This window comes from Strongylocentrotus purpuratus, unplaced genomic scaffold, assembly GCF_000002235.5.
Source record: "Strongylocentrotus purpuratus isolate Spur 01 unplaced genomic scaffold, Spur_5.0 spur5_scaffold_1, whole genome shotgun sequence".
Taxonomy (NCBI): Eukaryota; Metazoa; Echinodermata; class Echinoidea; order Camarodonta; family Strongylocentrotidae; genus Strongylocentrotus; species Strongylocentrotus purpuratus.
Genome location: NW_022145594.1, coordinates 33,940,972 through 33,958,252, shown reverse-complemented (window position 1 = coordinate 33,958,252; position 17,281 = coordinate 33,940,972). Strand labels below are relative to the sequence as shown.

General features: G+C 39.7%; 2 protein-coding genes across 2 annotated transcripts; both read left to right on the top strand.

Moving 5' to 3' along the window:
• The first annotated feature begins 666 nt into the window (after window positions 1-666).
• Window positions 667-2,300, top strand: LOC105440759. Its single transcript, XM_030978711.1, has 3 exons — window positions 667-778; window positions 953-1,156; window positions 2,023-2,300. The coding sequence occupies exons 1-3, from the start codon at window positions 667-669 to the stop codon at window positions 2,298-2,300; spliced, it is 594 nt and encodes a 197-aa protein (XP_030834571.1).
• A 3,222-nt stretch (window positions 2,301-5,522) lies between these two features.
• On the top strand, window positions 5,523-16,748 carry LOC105440756 (spidroin-2-like). Its single transcript, XM_011671258.2, has 4 exons — window positions 5,523-6,631; window positions 12,099-12,397; window positions 14,402-14,486; window positions 16,251-16,748. Exons 1-4 carry the CDS (start codon window positions 5,523-5,525, stop codon window positions 16,507-16,509), a joined length of 1,752 nt encoding a protein of 583 aa, XP_011669560.2. The 3' UTR covers window positions 16,510-16,748.
• Window positions 16,749-17,281: the final 533 nt, after the last annotated feature.

Below are 17,281 nucleotides of genomic sequence, written 5' to 3'. Positions count from 1 at the left end.
TGAAAAAGGAGCACTTATGAGAATGAAAAAGAGGCACTAATGATAAGGGAAATGTTCATTTGTTGAAAGAAAAGGGGCACCGATCAGATTTTAGTAGGGGCATTTATCGCGAGGGGGAATTATGAGAAGGGGGAAGTGGCTCTTATTAAAAAGAAAAAGAGGCACATGTTCAGATAAACGGGGCTCTTATTAGAAATGAAAAGGGTTAATTATGAGAAGGGGATTGGGCACTTATAAGAAGGGAAAAGAGCATTTATTAGGAAGGAAAAGGGGCACGTGTCAAAATATAAAAGGCCGTTATTGAAGATGAAAAGAGCACTTACCAGAGGTGGAAAAGGGAAGGGGCACTTTTAAAAGTAAAAGGGACACTTCTTACAAAGTTAAAGGGGCACTTTTCCTGTGTAAAAAGGGGCACTCTATGGGTACTTGAAAAAGTGGAGGGGGGCACTGTGCCCCCTGCCCCCCCCCCCCCCTGCCCCCCCCCCCCCCCCCCCCCCCGGGAGCGCCGCCTCGGCTTGCAGCCTCCTGGAATTCGTTCATTTTGTTTAAATAAATGTACATGTATGTGTATAATAGCAGGAATATACGCCTACACAAAGTCACGCACTCACCAGCTCCCTCATTTTTGTCTGCGAACGCATATGGGTGTGTATGATGATCAGGGAGATGTCTCCCTGGTATAAGGATGATGATGATGATGTTTATGGTAGTGGTGGTAGTTGTGACGATCGTGGTCATGATGAAGGTGATGGAGATGGTGGTGATGGCGATGCTGGTGGTGATATATGGTAGTGATATGGTGATGGTGCTGATGATGGTGATGGGGGTGATGGTGATCATCGAACAAATCTTGGAAACATGCTTTAGTCTGGTTTTTGTCACGTAGATTATGCAATCTTTTACTTTTGAGAAAAGGACAAATATGTCTATCCTATCGACCTCTATATTTTAGATGGCAACCAAGTTCACTGGGTTTTTCTGACAGATATTCCTCAAGAACTTACCCTCCAAGATGATGAAGCAGTTATATCATGCGGCATCAGATTCTCGCCGTCTGGAGCTAAGCTCAGCAAACCTATCAAGGTCACATTGGACCATAGTGCACATTTCTCTAATCCAAGACGTGCAGAGATGGTCTTCTACACGCGTAACAAAGGTTAGGAGGATTTGAAAATGATGAAATAAATGTTTATATTGTGCTTAATGCTAATGTTCTTAGTGCATTACTATTATTAGGCTGGGATTAAACAAGCTACTTTGATGAGGCATTCTGGCATTCAAGGAATTATTTCCTATCGGATATCCCTTTACATTACCTGGCTAATCAAAAAAAAAAGGTAAAATTAACATTAAAAAATGTAAAAATACACATTTTTTCCCAGGGGGGAGGAGCCTCCCCCCCCCCCCTGGATCCGCCACTGACTTGAACCGCAAACCTTAAATGATCCACAGTCCAGTGACCCATCTACTAGACCATGACACATTGAGCGGTGACCCGACATTTTTCTATGACGATTGCTCCCGGCTTTATTTCTTGAGGTATAGGCTTCGGGTTGCGAATGGGTTTCAGGTTAGGTCTAAGGTTAGGGGTAGATATAGTGTCGGGTTTAGGGTTGAAGTTAAGGATTCGGTTAGTGTAGGAAATTGACGCAGAGTGATTGTTGTTGGAGCAAGTATCATATAATTTTGACTGCAGCTAAACTCTTTTTTTTCATCTAACACACACCGTATTTTACATAGAAATATAACAATGAATATAAGTCAAAGTATTGTGAAACCTCAAAATAGGTAAATACACGTCACTCTCTGCTTCCTTTGATTTGATTCAATTCAGTAGGCTTAGTGAAAACTGATTTATTGACCAGTGGATTATCAAGGGGGGGCACATCCTGCCAAACGGAAAAGGAGCAAGAAAGGAAAGAGTTGATGCAGAGATATATTACACTACCGGTATATAGATTCAATAATAATTTTGTATTTGTCAAATTAAAAAAAAATCTGATATAAATCTTGTTTTTATAGACTCAGAATCTTTTGAAAGAATTCCTGCATCCACCAGCGGTTACCCACGTTGTGATGTCAGAGCAAAAGACTTGGATCTTTACGTAGATCATTTTTGCGCTTGGTGGATTGTGGCTAAAATCACTCGATACTTTGTTGGAAAGAGGGTCAACTTCACGCCATATGCACATGCACAACCACCTGTCGGGAAAGGGTCCACCCACTTGGTGCTTCTCTGCATCTATGACGACCTCCCAGATGTTATTAAGGTGAGACAGAGATTAGGGGGAAACAAATAGTTATTACATTTGCTGGCAGATATTCTAGAATTATTTTTGAACAGGCAAAAAAGATAGTTGAATAAAAGAATGAGGTTATCATTTTTTGTCTCGCCTGCGTAGCAAAAAGCGAGACATAGGCGCCGCTTTTCCGGTGACGGCGACGGCGACGGCGTCAACATCAAAAACTTAACCTCAGGTTAAGTTTTTGAATTTGTAATATAATTTTGAAAGTATAAGTTCTTATACAATGAAACTTGGACTATAGGGTAATCAAGTATCCCCAATCATGTGAGTAGAATTTCAGGTCACTAAGTCAAGGTCAAAGGCCAATCCCGGTCAACAAACTTAGACTTTATTGTGGCATCAGGTTAAGATTTTGAATTTTTATCATAATTTTAAAAGTATACATTCCTATTCCATGAAACTTGAACATAAGGGTTATTGAGTGTCACCAATCATGTGATTAGTCTTTTAGGTGACAAAGTCAAGGTCAAATGTCATTTCAGGTCTGCAAACTTGGACTTTGATGTGGCATCAACATCAAGATTTTGAAATTTTAGCGTAATTTCAAAAGTGTTTGTTCAAATTCCATGAAACTTGTACGCAAGGGTTATCAAGTATCACAAATCACATGACACCAATTCTAAATCACAAAGTCAAAGTCTAGGGTCACTTTAGGTCAGTAGACTTGGATTTAAATAAATTTTTTGTTATTTGTTCATACATGTATTTCATGAAAGTTATTAATCTTGGTAGAAATAATAATAAATCATTTTTCTGTTGATTCTTCGTAAATATTCACTTCAAAAAGCTGATTATGTAGAGGATTTCAATTTTGGGGGCCTGCTGATGGGCCACCCTGCTTATAAATAATGTCCCAACCTCAATTTTTCATCATATCGAATTGCGTAATGCAGGCGAGACCGCCGAGAGAGTTTCCCTTGTTTTTCCCTAAAGTTCTCTGAAAAGAAAGAAACCAAAGTCTGCACATTTTGAGCTGCCTTTTCTAGTCTGAATGAGTGGCTGGGTGCATAAATAATGACACATTTTCTTTATATACTCAATTTGTCCCCTGGATTCGCCACTGAAATTTAAAAAAAAATTATAATAATAATATATATTTGTATACATCTGTCTACATAATCACATGTAAAGATACAACAATTAAATTTTCCACATAGATTACAAAGATTGGTAAGGGTATGAATAATTTAGTTGTTGACTGTATATATATATATACATAGAAAGAGAGTGATCTTCTTGACCTTATATAATGTTTTTTTTTCCTTTAACAGAAAATAAAAGAAGAAATGAAAGAGAAGAGAGAGCTCGACCCGCCCCTGCCAATGTTTGTAGAATGGAAGTATGGAGATATCAATATCAAGTTGTTCGACGGCCCAAAGGAAATTGGCGAGAAGGTATGTTCTGTATTTGAAAGATAGAGATGTGGATGAATAAATAAATTATAAAGATCTCATTTTTTGTATTGCCATATCCGTACTTCACCCCCCCCCCCCCTTACATAGATATTTACACACACACACCAGCAACACCCACCAAACACACCAGCACAAACGTGATTCTACACAAATTTTTATTATCCCCTCGCTGACGAAGTCGGAGGGGATATAGTAACGCTGTCGTCTGTCCTTCCTTCCGTGCGTCCGTTACAAATTTGGTTTCCGATCCGATCGGATTTAATGAAATTTGATATGAAGGTACATGATATCAAAAAACAGGCTAAGTTTGATTTCGGAGTATGTAGGTCAAAGGTCATAGCTCATTAAATATGCGAATCTGGTTTCCATTCAATAACTTGAGTAATGTTTGACGAATCTTAATAAAATTTAATATGAAGGTACATATGATCCCTCTCTATCTTTCTCTTGCCTTCTTATCATTAATTCTTGTTTGTCCATGCATGTTTATGCAATTTATATATCATTTGAAAGTGGTTGTTTTATTTAGTTTTAACTACATGTTATACACCATAAGTTGTTTTTTAAAGGAAATACATTTGAAAACAAACATTTCCTTTAATTCCTTCTTCTTTTAAAATAGACACTGCGTACAAGTGATATCTACCGCCTTGGTAGAACTCGATTCACCTTTAAAGTAAAGCCACTGGAGTCGGGGGCAAGCCAAATTATTCTACAATTCACCTTGAATCAAAAAAAGTCTCTCTCTGACCCTGCTGAGATTCTTTTTTTCTTGCAATATGATGGTACGTATATGCTCTGTATATGCTCTGTATATGCTCTGTGTTATTCTCTGTGTAGCAAGTACAAAGCCCCCGTTATCTTGATCGTCTCAACTCGATTGTGCAAGAGGCCGTATATAAAATCTAGTCCATCAATTAACGTTTTTAAAAGGAGATATAAATCATTTTTAATCCAACAAAATAAATAAAGATTGATTCTGTACATGGTCAGGTTTTCGTTTTTGTTCCCCCCCCCCCCCCCCCCCCCATTAGGCATTAGTTGTTGTTTTTTTAATTTTATAATCACCTTCTCAAACAACAATATAATACTGTATTATACTGTATTACTGTTTTGGTGGCAGCACCAATAAAGACTTTGGCTTTCCTAGCTGTCTCCACATTCATATATATTGTTGTTGTTGTATTCTATTGTAAATGTTTCTATTTAACTTGTACGCTATGTTTTGTATTTTATATGTTTGTTATGATGTTTTTATGATGAAAGAAATAAAGATCAATTCAATTCAATTCGAACTATTATCATTATCGTCAACATCGTTGTTGTTATTGTTATTGTTGTTATTATCATTATCATCATTAACATTATTGGCATTATTACTCATGCCTGGGATCTCGATTCCCTGTGTAACTGATTGGGATGTGCAGGTGTCAACCCGTACCTGGGTTTCCCCTACCCTATTCATGCAGAGAAATATGATATGGAACCCACTTAGTATCTTAAAAATAATAAGCAATAAATATTAGCAGATATATTTCTTTTCCTATATTTTGTACTTAAGAAGAATATTCTGGGTATAGTACTGCTTGATACATCTATGATGTCTCTAAGTGTATTACAGAAATATTACCCATGTCATCAAATCTGGACTTTATAAGACCAGCCTAAATCTGATTTTATGTTGTGGTTTCCTGACATAAACCATAATGGACTTGGCTTTTTATGAATTTACAATATCTTTTCATCTTTTCTCTTTCAAACAACAGCAACAACAACAGCAGCAGCAGCAACATTCCCTCCCATGCATACTGGTTCACAAGCAGCAGCAGCAGCAACATTCCCTCCCATGCATGGTGGTTCACAAGCAGCAGCAGCAGCAACAGTCCCTCCCATGCATGGTGGTTCACAAGCAGCAGCAGCAGCAGCAGCAACAGTCCCTCCCATGTATGGTGGTTCACAAGCAGCAGCAGCAGCAACAGTCCCTCCCATGCATGGTGGTTCACAAGCAGCAGCAGCAGCAACAGTCCCTCCCATGTATGGTGGTTCACAAGCAGCAGCAGCAGCAACAGTCCCTCCCATGCATGGTGGTTCACAAGCAGCAGCAGCAGCAGCAACAGTCCCTCCCATGCATGGTGGTTCACAAGCAGCAGCAGCAGCAACAGTCCCTCCCATGCATGGTGGTTCACAAGCAGCAGCAGCAGCAGCAACAGTCCCTCCCATGCATGGTGGTTCACAAGCAGCAGCAGCAGCAACAGTCCCTCCCATGCATGGTGGTTCACAAGCAGCAGCAGCAGCAACAGTCCCTCCCATGCATGGTGGTTCACAAGCAGCAGCAGCAGCAACAGTCCCTCCCATGCATGGTGGTTCACAAGCAGCAGCAGCAGCAACATTCCCTCCCATGCATGGTGGTTCACAAGCAGCAGCAGCAGCAGCAGCAACAGTCCCTCCCATGCATGGTGGTTCACAAGCAGCAGCAGCAGCAACAGTCCCTCCCATGCATGGTGGTTCACAAGCAGCAGCAGCAGCAGCAACAGTCCCTCCCATGCATGGTGGTTCACAAGCAGCAGCAGCAGCAACATTCCCTCCCATGCATGGTGGTTCACAAGCAGCAGCAGCAGCAGCAGCAACAGTCCCTCCCATGCATGGTGGTTCACAAGCAGCAGCAGCAGCAACAGTCCCTCCCATGCATGGTGGTTCACAAGCAGCAGCAGCAGCAGCAACAGTCCCTCCCATGCATGGTGGTTCACAAGCAGCAGCAGCAGCAACATTCCCTCCCATGCATGGTGGTTCACAAGCAGCAGCAGCAGCAACAGTCCCTCCCATGCATGGTGGTTCACAAGCAGCAGGGGTGTCAACATTTCCTCCCATGCATGTTGGTTTACAAGCAGCAGGGGTGTCAACACCATCACAGTATGTAACCAATCTATGATATATATGTCGAAGAGATGGCTGTGTTCTGGTAAAAATGAAGAAAAAACACTTTGATAGCTTTCTCAGGAAGATTATCCTAGCAGAAATCGGGTCTAAATGGGGTTGCTCTTCAAATTCCATCTTCTTTGAAGTATTACAATAATAGAAAGTTTGAACTAAATATTTGTGGGTAGTGCATGTGCTATTCAGCAAGAATTAGTCCATCGTTTGATTTTAATCATTCCAAAACTTCGCAATATACATTGATTTGTATGTATTACATAATCACCCTTTCCAAATTGCTTCTTGATTTTTTTCACAATGTAATCTCAAGATCAGTGCTAAACTATATGTCTATTATAATACACACAATTTGTTATGAACAAGGGGGATTTTGTTTTTTCTCTTTTTAAGGGTTTTTTGAGTATGTTATTTATAGGGAGGGATTTCTCTTGTAGTATGGCATAGCTAATCAACTTATCAACATTTCCATAAGTGATCCCACAATTTATATTGAGAATAGAAAAAGGGGTAGTTAGGGTATGTTTGTATGTATTTCATGAGGGCGCTGTTATGCTGACGCCTACACTTATATTTTTACTCAGACTTCTGATTTTTTTTTCACCTAGAATTTTACTTTTTCGTCAAATGTGTTACGACTTTGCATAGCTATTTGGGCAGAAACCAACGTTGCCCTGGACATCGTGATGATTTTGGATATATATCTGTTTTTGCGATATGTATTTTCAAGGAGAATTCTGTCTGTTCATGATAGCATATCTATCAACGATAGATGTTCGGATTTTCACCATGGAGTCGGCCAGACGAGACGGCCTGCTCACCAGTCAGCAGACACGTCGTTTTCCGGGGACTTTGTCAGCAGATTTTGAATCTCCCGCCATTGAGGTCGGAACCAGTGAACCGAAGTATTCGTCCGAGTTCTCAAAGCAGTTACGTCACAAAGCGGACAATCGGTTGCCAGGAGAAACGTGGGACACAATTAAAGAGTTGGGCATAGGAAAGCGAAGACGCGGTCGTCGTGCTGGAACTCATATCGTACGACGCATCACCACAATTATTGGGATAAGAGACCAACGATCTGAGATTAAATTGCCTGATTGTCGACATAATGTATCGAATTTGATTCATATCAAACCGAATCGCGAACCAAGAACAGGCGTAAGTACTTACAACTTTCCATCTTGCTTGCTAACAAATACTCGTTCTATAAACAACAAGATTGATGAATTTAACGAACTTATCCTTGAATCCGATATTGACATCGCGGCAGTAACCGAAACATGGTTCAAAGATGACATGCCGTGTGATTATGTGTCGATTCCAAATTATGAGGTGTTCCTCAGATCTAGAACGAACAAACGGGGTGGGGGTGTGGCTATATATTTCAAAGAAACCCTCACTCCTAGAACAGTCGGACATATTGATATACCTGATGACTTGGAAATAATGTGGATACAAATTCAGCCAACAAAGCTACCACGATCCGTATCCTTCATTATTGTAGCTGTTCTGTATTACCCACCAAATTGTGCTAAAGCTGACAAACTCATTGAGCATATTCACCATGTGATAGACACCATGTCTTCAAGACATTCGGACGTTGGTTATATTGTCATGGGTGATTTGAATGAACTCGACATATCATCTCTCCTCTCAGACCCAAGGTTTGTTCAATGCGTGGATAAACCTACGAGAGGCACAAGGACGCTAGACAAAATCATCACCAATATCAGCGATTACTACCAGTCGCCTACCATATCTTCGCCTTTGGGTGCAAGCGATCACTGCACTGTCTTATGGTTGCCGTTGGGAAACATCACAAAGAGTCCCAACGTTATCAACAAACGCACAACCAGACCAATGAAAGACAGTAGCATTAGAGAGTTTGGAATGGAGATCCTCAACTGTGACTGGATTGACGTTCTCTCAGCTGAAAACGCAAATGATAAGTGCGATGCGTTTTACTCTACATTATCACCAATGATTGAGAGATACTTCCCAACTTGCACCGTCAAACTACATGACAAGGACAAACCATGGATGACCCCTTCCATCAAGTCGTTAATCTACCAGCGCCAAAGGGCATTTGCTGTGGAAGCGAAGGGCGAGTGGCGACGCCTCAGGAATCGAATTATTCGTGAAATCGAACATGCAAAACAAGACTACTACAAAAACCGTGTGGCAAAACTGAAAAATGCCAACCCGGCGTCATGGTATAAGCATATAAAGACCATGACAACTGGCCAGACGAGATCTCCACTTATTCGCATCGAAGGGACTTCTCCATTCTCCTACTGACTTCGATGCAACGGCGAATAAGATCAACAACTTCTTTGTGAACATTGCAAACGACATTCCTAGATTGGACCCTTCTAGTTTGCCGTCATATCTACCGGCTGACCAACCACTTCCCCTTGTTCAACCATGGGAAGTTTATCGCGAGTTGAAAGCCATAAAACAACGGAAAGCTCCTGGACCGGACGGCATTTCGGCCAGACTTGTCAAGAAATTCTCTTATGAGCTTTGCTCTCCGCTTACTGATATTCTAAACGCATCTTTTAGTCAGTCCATTGTACCAGAGCGTTGGAAGAGAGCGCATGTTGTTCCCATTCCCAAGACATCTCGAGCATCTATCGATAACCTCAGACCAGTATCTTTGACTGATCATTTTGCCAAGATAGCCGAAAAGTTCATTGCTAAGTGGACTTTCAGCGACATGGAGAACAACATAGACCCAGCACAATTCGGGAACATGAGGGCTGTATCCACCTCTCACTACTTGATTGATCTCCTACAAATGATTCACAGCAACGCTGACAAGCCCAAAATCATTACTACAATGGTGACAACGGACTTCAGTAAAGCGTTCGATAGGATAGACCACAATATAGCTGTCCTCAAACTGCTCCAGATGAACGTCCGTCCGAGTGCTGTAGCATGGATAGCGAACTTTCTCACCAAACGACAACAGAGCGTGAAATATCGAACGATGCTCTCTGATTGGCTGGAAGTTTCTGCAGGGGCTCCACAAGGGACTAGACTCGGTCCTATTATCTTCCTGGCTATCATCAATGAGGCATGCCGGAGGTCACCGTCGTCTTACTGGAAATATGTGGATGACCTAACCATGCTAGATTGTAGGAAATCCCCATCGCCACCGAATATCCAGTCAAGCGTGAGCAACCTACAAGAATGGACTGTAGACAACAACATGAAACTGAACCACAAAAAGTGTTCTGTGATGACAGTAACTTTCATGCGTGAACCACCCCCACCGCCTGTCATCCAAATTGATGGACATGACATTAGCCGAGTAGATTGTGTCAAATTACTAGGGGTTTTCATCCAAAAAGATCTAAAATGGACTTCTCATGTCAATGAAATTGTTAAGAAGGCAAACATGAGGCTGCATATGCTGAGAGTTCTCACTAAATTTCGATTGCCCTTAGATGATCTAGTGCTCATTTACTGTTCATACATAAGGCCAGTGTTGGAATATTGTGCGCCCGTTTGGAACTCCGGCTTGTCTGCCAAACAAAATGAACAAATAGAGAGAATTCAAAAGCGAGCGTGCCGCCTCATGTTAGGGCCACGTTTTGTCTCGTATCAAAACGCTCTTCAACTGTGTAAAGTGTCCTCTTTGAGTGACCGCAGAGAATGTCTGTGCCTCAAATTTGCAAAGAAGCTGCTCGAGCCTGGGTCAAAGTTTAGTCATTGGCTACCCCAAACACGTGGGGACTCCCATTCTCGAAATCTGAGAAATAAAAGCAAGCTCACTGAAATGCCATGCAAAACGACACGGTATAGAAACAGTCCGTTGCCATATCTAGTCAGATTGTTAAACGCTCATAGTACTGAATAATTACTAGTTTCACCTTCGACGAACACATTCATTGTTCTCTACTACTTTCACTCTCTCATTACCCCTATTTTCTCCTCTATGTCAGTGCTGTGCTGCGGAGCGAGGAGACCCTCTTCATGGCTTCCTTGTTCTCTAGCTCTCTGTCTTGTTACTCTCACTCTTTGTCTCCCCCCTCTCTCTCTCTCTCTCTCTCTCTCTCTTTTCTCTCTCTCTCTCTCTCTCTCTCGCTCTCCCTCTCTCTCCTCTCTCTCTATCTCTCTTTCTCTCCCTATCTCTCTCCCACCCTCCCCCCTCTCTCTTACTTTTCTCACTCTCCTTCTTTCTCTCTTTCTCCATCTCTCTCTGTCTATTTCTCTGATATAACTTCCTAAATAAAAGGGTGACATGTGAATGCATTTTTGAATAATGTTACTATAGAATTTTACTTTTTTAAACTAAATCAGATTTAATTGTACAAAATTTCTGTTTGACTTTTTAACAATTCCCAAGATGATGCACCTTATATCGAATATTACAATGGCAACCTTTTATCCATGTTTTTTTATGCGAAACTTATCTTATTTTTATGCAATATTCTACATGTACCTTTTACTAAATTGGCCCAAATACAAAATTTTCTGCATTTTAACTACAATGTATACTTGTTTAAATCATTGTAGCATCTATTTGATTTTATAATTCCTGGATTTGGTTTCTGTTGTTGTCTCTGTTTCTGTTATTGAAGAAAACACCATAACCATACCTTACCCATCTGGCTATGCATTTTCAAACCAAAGCATTTAATTTTTTTTAATATAAAAAATGTATTACTATTCATATATTGTATAATTTCAATATATAATTTTATTGCAAATATGGTAATACAATTCGAATTTCTGTACATGTACCAAGCAATTTGCCAAGGTCGTTAAAGCACAATTACAATTATATATCATATGTACAAAAGAATTCCAATTTTACTACCATAATTTTACCATGCATAATGTTTTACGTGTAATTTTACCCTGTCATTGATGTATACTTTGTAAAAGAAACTGCAATTCGGCTCTCGGGCCGCGAATGTTTTTGAATGAAATAAACCATTTTAAATAAATAAATAAATAAAAATATGTTCTTTTTGTGAAAGACCAAGAAAGTTCACAAAAAACCCTGGTGAAGTGGTCCACCTGCACACACCCCAGTATAGTATGATAATACTCTGTAAAGAGGTATGTACTCAAAATGGAAGGAAGAAGTGAAAACTCAGTATAAAGAGCTCTGATATAACAAGGTATCTGTTATAAAAAGGTGATTTTGATGGTCCCAGCTCTTTATATTATGTTTGGTTTATATTTCTTTTTTCTGGGAGGGGGGGAATTGTCCTTGGGGTGTGGTTGTTCTTGGGAATAGTTTTCCGGGAGTGATTGTCCAGGTTGAAATTGTCCTGGCTGATACGGGCATTTTACAAAAGCCAGTACTTTTATATAACCAGAACCATTGGTTAAAAAATATTCTCAGCTGAAATAATGACAATTTGTTGACATAAGTCCAGAATATAAATGTGTATGTAGTAAGATTTTCTCTACATACTTCTTATTCCTCTAGCATGTCCTCAATGAGTAAACAAGATTTCCGGAGTGTTTTGAGAGACATTGCTAAAAATATGAGGACAGATGAGCAAACTGACAACCTAGGAATGGAACTGGGAATTGATCAAGCCGATATCGATGGCTACAAGAAAGCGAACCGACACGGTATAGATTATGAAGGGACCCATGATATGCTCAAAAAATGGTCGATGAATCAACAGCCGGCAACGAGGTTAGGGATCTTAAGACAAGCCTTGGAGACGGTCAAGAGGATAGACCTATGTGAAAGTCTTTCTTCAAAACCTGACGTCGTTGGTAAGTATTATGTAGAGATATTGTACTATAGTGGTTTGTCCACTTGACTCTCAATCCAGGGATTGGGGGTTCAAATCCTAAACAGGCATCGATCATTCCACAATTTCCAGTCTCCACCTAGGTGTAAAGTATCTGACATGCCTCGGATAGGACTTTAAATGGAGGCCCCGGGTAGAGGAGAGTCACCACCTTTGCACTTTAAGATCCCACGGCACTATTTGCATATTAGTAGGGGGGAACCCTGATGTAGTGGTCCACCTGCACACCCCCAATGAGTTATACCAGGAGAAGAGACCCGAGGGTTCGCTTTTCGCCTCCCAGGCACAAGTGACTCCAAATACTAATTACTAATAATGATGCCCGAGCCTTACATATATGGCAGCACGGCGTGATGGATATGTGCGTTATAGTATGTCCTGTAATTATTGGGTAATTCTTTATGTATCATGATTATTATCATTATCCTCCTCCTCATAGTTGTTGTTATCGTTATCATTAACATCATCATTAATAGTATTATTATTACTCATGCCTGGGATCTTGATTCCCTAGAGATTGGGATGTGCAGGTGTCAACCCATATCTGTGTTTCCCCTACCCCATTCAAGAGGGAGAAATATAATATGGAACCCTCATAGTGTATTAAAACAATAAGCAATAAATATCTGCAGATATGTTTTTATGCCTCCGCTACAAAGTAGCCGAAGACATTAATTTTCTCGTTGTCCGTCCGTACGTACGTCCCCTTCTCGGGATCGCGTTATCTCAAGAACCAATTGATGGATTAGCACCAAACTTGGGTCATGTATGTATCTTGCAGAGCCAATGAACTGATTTAGATTTGGGGTCACAAGGTCAAAGGTCATAAGGCTCATTATGTATGCAAAAATAGCTGGTGAAATGTGAACGCATTGTCAATACTGACGGATGCATTACTATCAAACTCGGGATATGCAAAGCCAATGAACCAATTAGGGTCATGGGGTCAAAGTTCAAAGGATCATACATGTATTTGAAAAATAAAGTCATGATATTCTGAGAACCTGTTGATGGATTACAATCAAACTTGAAATTTTAAAATTGCTTCTGTTCTTGTTTGTAAAATCGCTCTATGGCGGAGGCATCATTTTTGACTGCCTGCAGTCGAACATCCATCTAGTCTTTTCCTAGATTTCGTACTACAATTGATAATAATGGTAAGAAAAATATTCTGGGAAAATATACTGCTTTACCCTAACTGTACTGGGCTATTTTGAGCACCTCGTGACTGGGGGGGGGGGGCTGGGAGGGCTCCCCCCCCCCCCCCCCCTATGATCTCGGCCGTCGAAAGTCAGATGAAAACGAAAATGTGCATGTTTATAGATATTTAACAAGATGGTATACTTAATTTTTTCCTAATATGCAAATTTTTACAAAATAACACAAAATAGTTATTTTGATGTAATTAATAATGATAATTTATGCAAATTTGATGCGATTTTCAAATTTCTTCTGTATTTTATTGTTTTTTATTTCTTATTATATCTATTGTTTTATTTGTAATGTATTCTTTTGTTCTTGAATACATCAAGTTACTTTGAGAAACATATAAAAGCAATTTGATATCAATTCATATCTCCAAATTAGGAAGAAATACATCTAAACCTGTATTCACATTTCTGCTTATACATGAATGTATGCAATTATAGCATATTTTTGATGACATGCGCATACTAATTGTTATGTAACACCTTACAGGTATATCCGATTTTGACGAAAATGGTATCAAAGTGTGCGTAAGACTTGAGGGAAAAAAGTCCTGAAACGACCATTCAAAATTCTAAGCGGTTACGGCGCAATCTCAGAAAATGTCGGGGGGGGGCCTGGGATGCATTAAGGATGTCTTTAAGTGCATTACATAAATATTATTACCCATGTCATCGAATCTGGACATTAGGACCAGCCGAAATCTGATTATTTTTACAAATTTACAGTCTTGTATCTTTTCTCTTTCTTTGCAATAAAGATATGGGAACAACATCAACAGCAGCAGCAATATTTCCTCCCATGCATGCCGGTGTACAAGTAGCAAGGGTGTCAACACCGTCACAGTATGTAACCAATCTATAATATATTTTACCGGTAAAGATATGGCTTTACGTGTTCTGGTAAAATGAAAACAAACTTTGTGAGCTTTCTCAGGAAGAATATCCTTGCAGAAGTGGGACGGCTTTTCAAATTCTATCTTCTTTGAAGCATTACTTTAACAGATAGTTTGAATAAACTATTTGTGTTTAGTGCATGTAATTTTCAGCAAAAATCAGTCCCATGTTTTTATTTCGATAATTCCAAAACCTCACAATAACCATTGATTTTTATGAATTACATAATCAGCCTTTCCGAGCCTTCTCGAGTTTGTTTCACAATGTTATCTCAAGGTTAGTGCTAAACTGTCTATAATGATACAGAGAATTAATACAAGGTGAATTATTAGTTTTAGTATGTTATTTATAGGGAGGGATTTCTCTTGTTATGGCAGAGTTACTTAAGTTATCAACATTTCCGAAAGCGATCCCCAAATGTCTAATGAGAGTTAGAAAAATGGGTTATAAGGGGTATGTTTTTTTGTGAAAGAGCAAGAAAGTTCTCAAAAAATGTCATCCCCCCCCCCCCCCAAGGTGTTAGCAAGCATGTTAAGGAGTACAGTGGAAACTCGGTATAAAGTGCTCTGATATAACAAGGTATCTGTTATAGCAAGGTGATTTTGATGGTCACAGCTCTTTTTATTCTTTGTTTTTTTACCCTGATATAACAAGACGATGTATATAGCCGTGTTAATGGAAGTAGGCCCCTGTGTGTGAATGCTCACTCAATAAGCAAAATATAGCGCTACATTTAGAGGCCATTTTGTACCTGTTTTTATTTTTAAAAGGGGGCATATTTTGTAGCATTTTTTGTGTGTAATTTTATGTAAAATAAGGGGTTATTTTTTTACTCCACTATAACAATCATGGATTAATAATAAAAATAATATAATAACTGATACTATTGATAATAATTGATGATATTAACAGATTCATATGCCAAACTTGACATTCGGCTTTCAGGGAGGATTCATTCTATCAATTGCATACAGAATAATAGGAATAATCTTTCAAAAAGTCAGGGAGGCATTAAAATTTGTGTGGAGTGACGTATCAACAAAAAATCCGAGAGGGTTGGCATCTCTGCATAATTGTATCCCCCCGCAGTATGCCAGTGGGGGTACTTTTGGATTCAGCAGCGTTACGCCTCTGTCGCGTCATATTCTTGTGTGCGCTCTAACTGCCACATTCCTTGACGGATTTCATTCAAATTTTGAACGAAGGTGTACAGTGGTATATTCTACAAGCCTATAGATTTTGGTGATGCTGCCTCCAGTGTTCCATCTTTTATAGGGTCAAAGGTCATATCTGGATAGATGTCTTGTGTACCCTGGTGTGCAGTCTAACTGCATCATTTCTCGACGGATTTCTTTCAAATGTGTATGGAGGTGTGTCTTAGTACAATCAACACATCTTTAGTGTTTGGTGATGCTGCTCCCGTGTTCCGTCTTCTATAGGGTAACAGGCCATATTTTTGTGGCTGTCTTATGTACAGATTGCTATATATCTAGTTACCGGTAATAACAATAATAATGATGATTATTATAATAATAATGATAATAATAATGATGATGATGATGATGATGATGATAATAATAATAAAGCGGGCTCTAGTGTAGCACACATGTCTGTCAAACTTGACACCCATGGCGCTCCACACTCGCCATTAAATATAAAGTGACATCACCATCAGGTTGCAAAGATTGTATTAATTGTTCTTTCATTTCTCAGGATTGATCTGGAATCAGATGAAGTACTTGACACACTGTCGAAACATGTGCCTCATAAGACTTACACAACGTTATGCAGACATCTTGGCATCGGATATGACCAAGCTAACAGCATCCTAGCCAAGTGCATCATGGACTACCAGAGAGCTACAAGGGAATGCCTGGCACAGTGGAAGACAAGGACTGGTGGTGATATGGCCCAGCTTAAGACCATCCTTGTGGCTGCAGAGCTTACAAATTTAGTGAAGTATGTAAATTAATCATGTGAAGCTTCCAACAGGTGCAATATGAACTCTTTGGCTCTTATTCTAGTCAATCCTAAATGTGACACGCTGTTTAGGCTTTTGTTCAAAATCGTAGGTTTCACAAAGGAGCTGTGAAACGACGCCTGACTGAGATGCTCCCCAGGGAGTGGAGAATGTTGACGCATTGAAATTGATGACCAGAGTAATGACATTTCTGAAAAGCACTTAGAGACATTCCCGGCCCCCCACTCGGCGTTATTTAGGGTACGCGCATGCAGGTTCTTCTTTTGAAAACACCCCCCTAAGTCCGGTGTGTAAAGTCAATACGGGCTGGATTTTTGTGTACTACGAGCCGGAGTTTGGTGCGTGAAAAGTACCCCTTTACCGGACATTTTGGGAACATACATGCGGTCCCTCCGACCCCGGAGTGGAGGGGCCGGGGAGACATTGTAGATGTTTCAAGCTAAATAAACCTAGAATATTAGTATTATTAAAGAGGTCTAAATTTTCATTTTTTTTTTTTTTTAAATGCCCAGGGTCAGGTTAAACTGTAAATAGTGGAATACAGAAGTATTAGAAAAATGTTGTGTTCTATGCCTGAAACATGTATCATTTTAAATAGTTGACATTAAGTCTAGGATATTTTCTTTTGAGGCTAACAGACAGATGTATTCGATTATCCTCTATATTTGTTAAATTTGGACGTGCCTTAAGCATATTGTTGTTAGCAATAAAATACCATAACTTCAAACATACATGTACTTATTTGATACGAAACTGCTTGTAC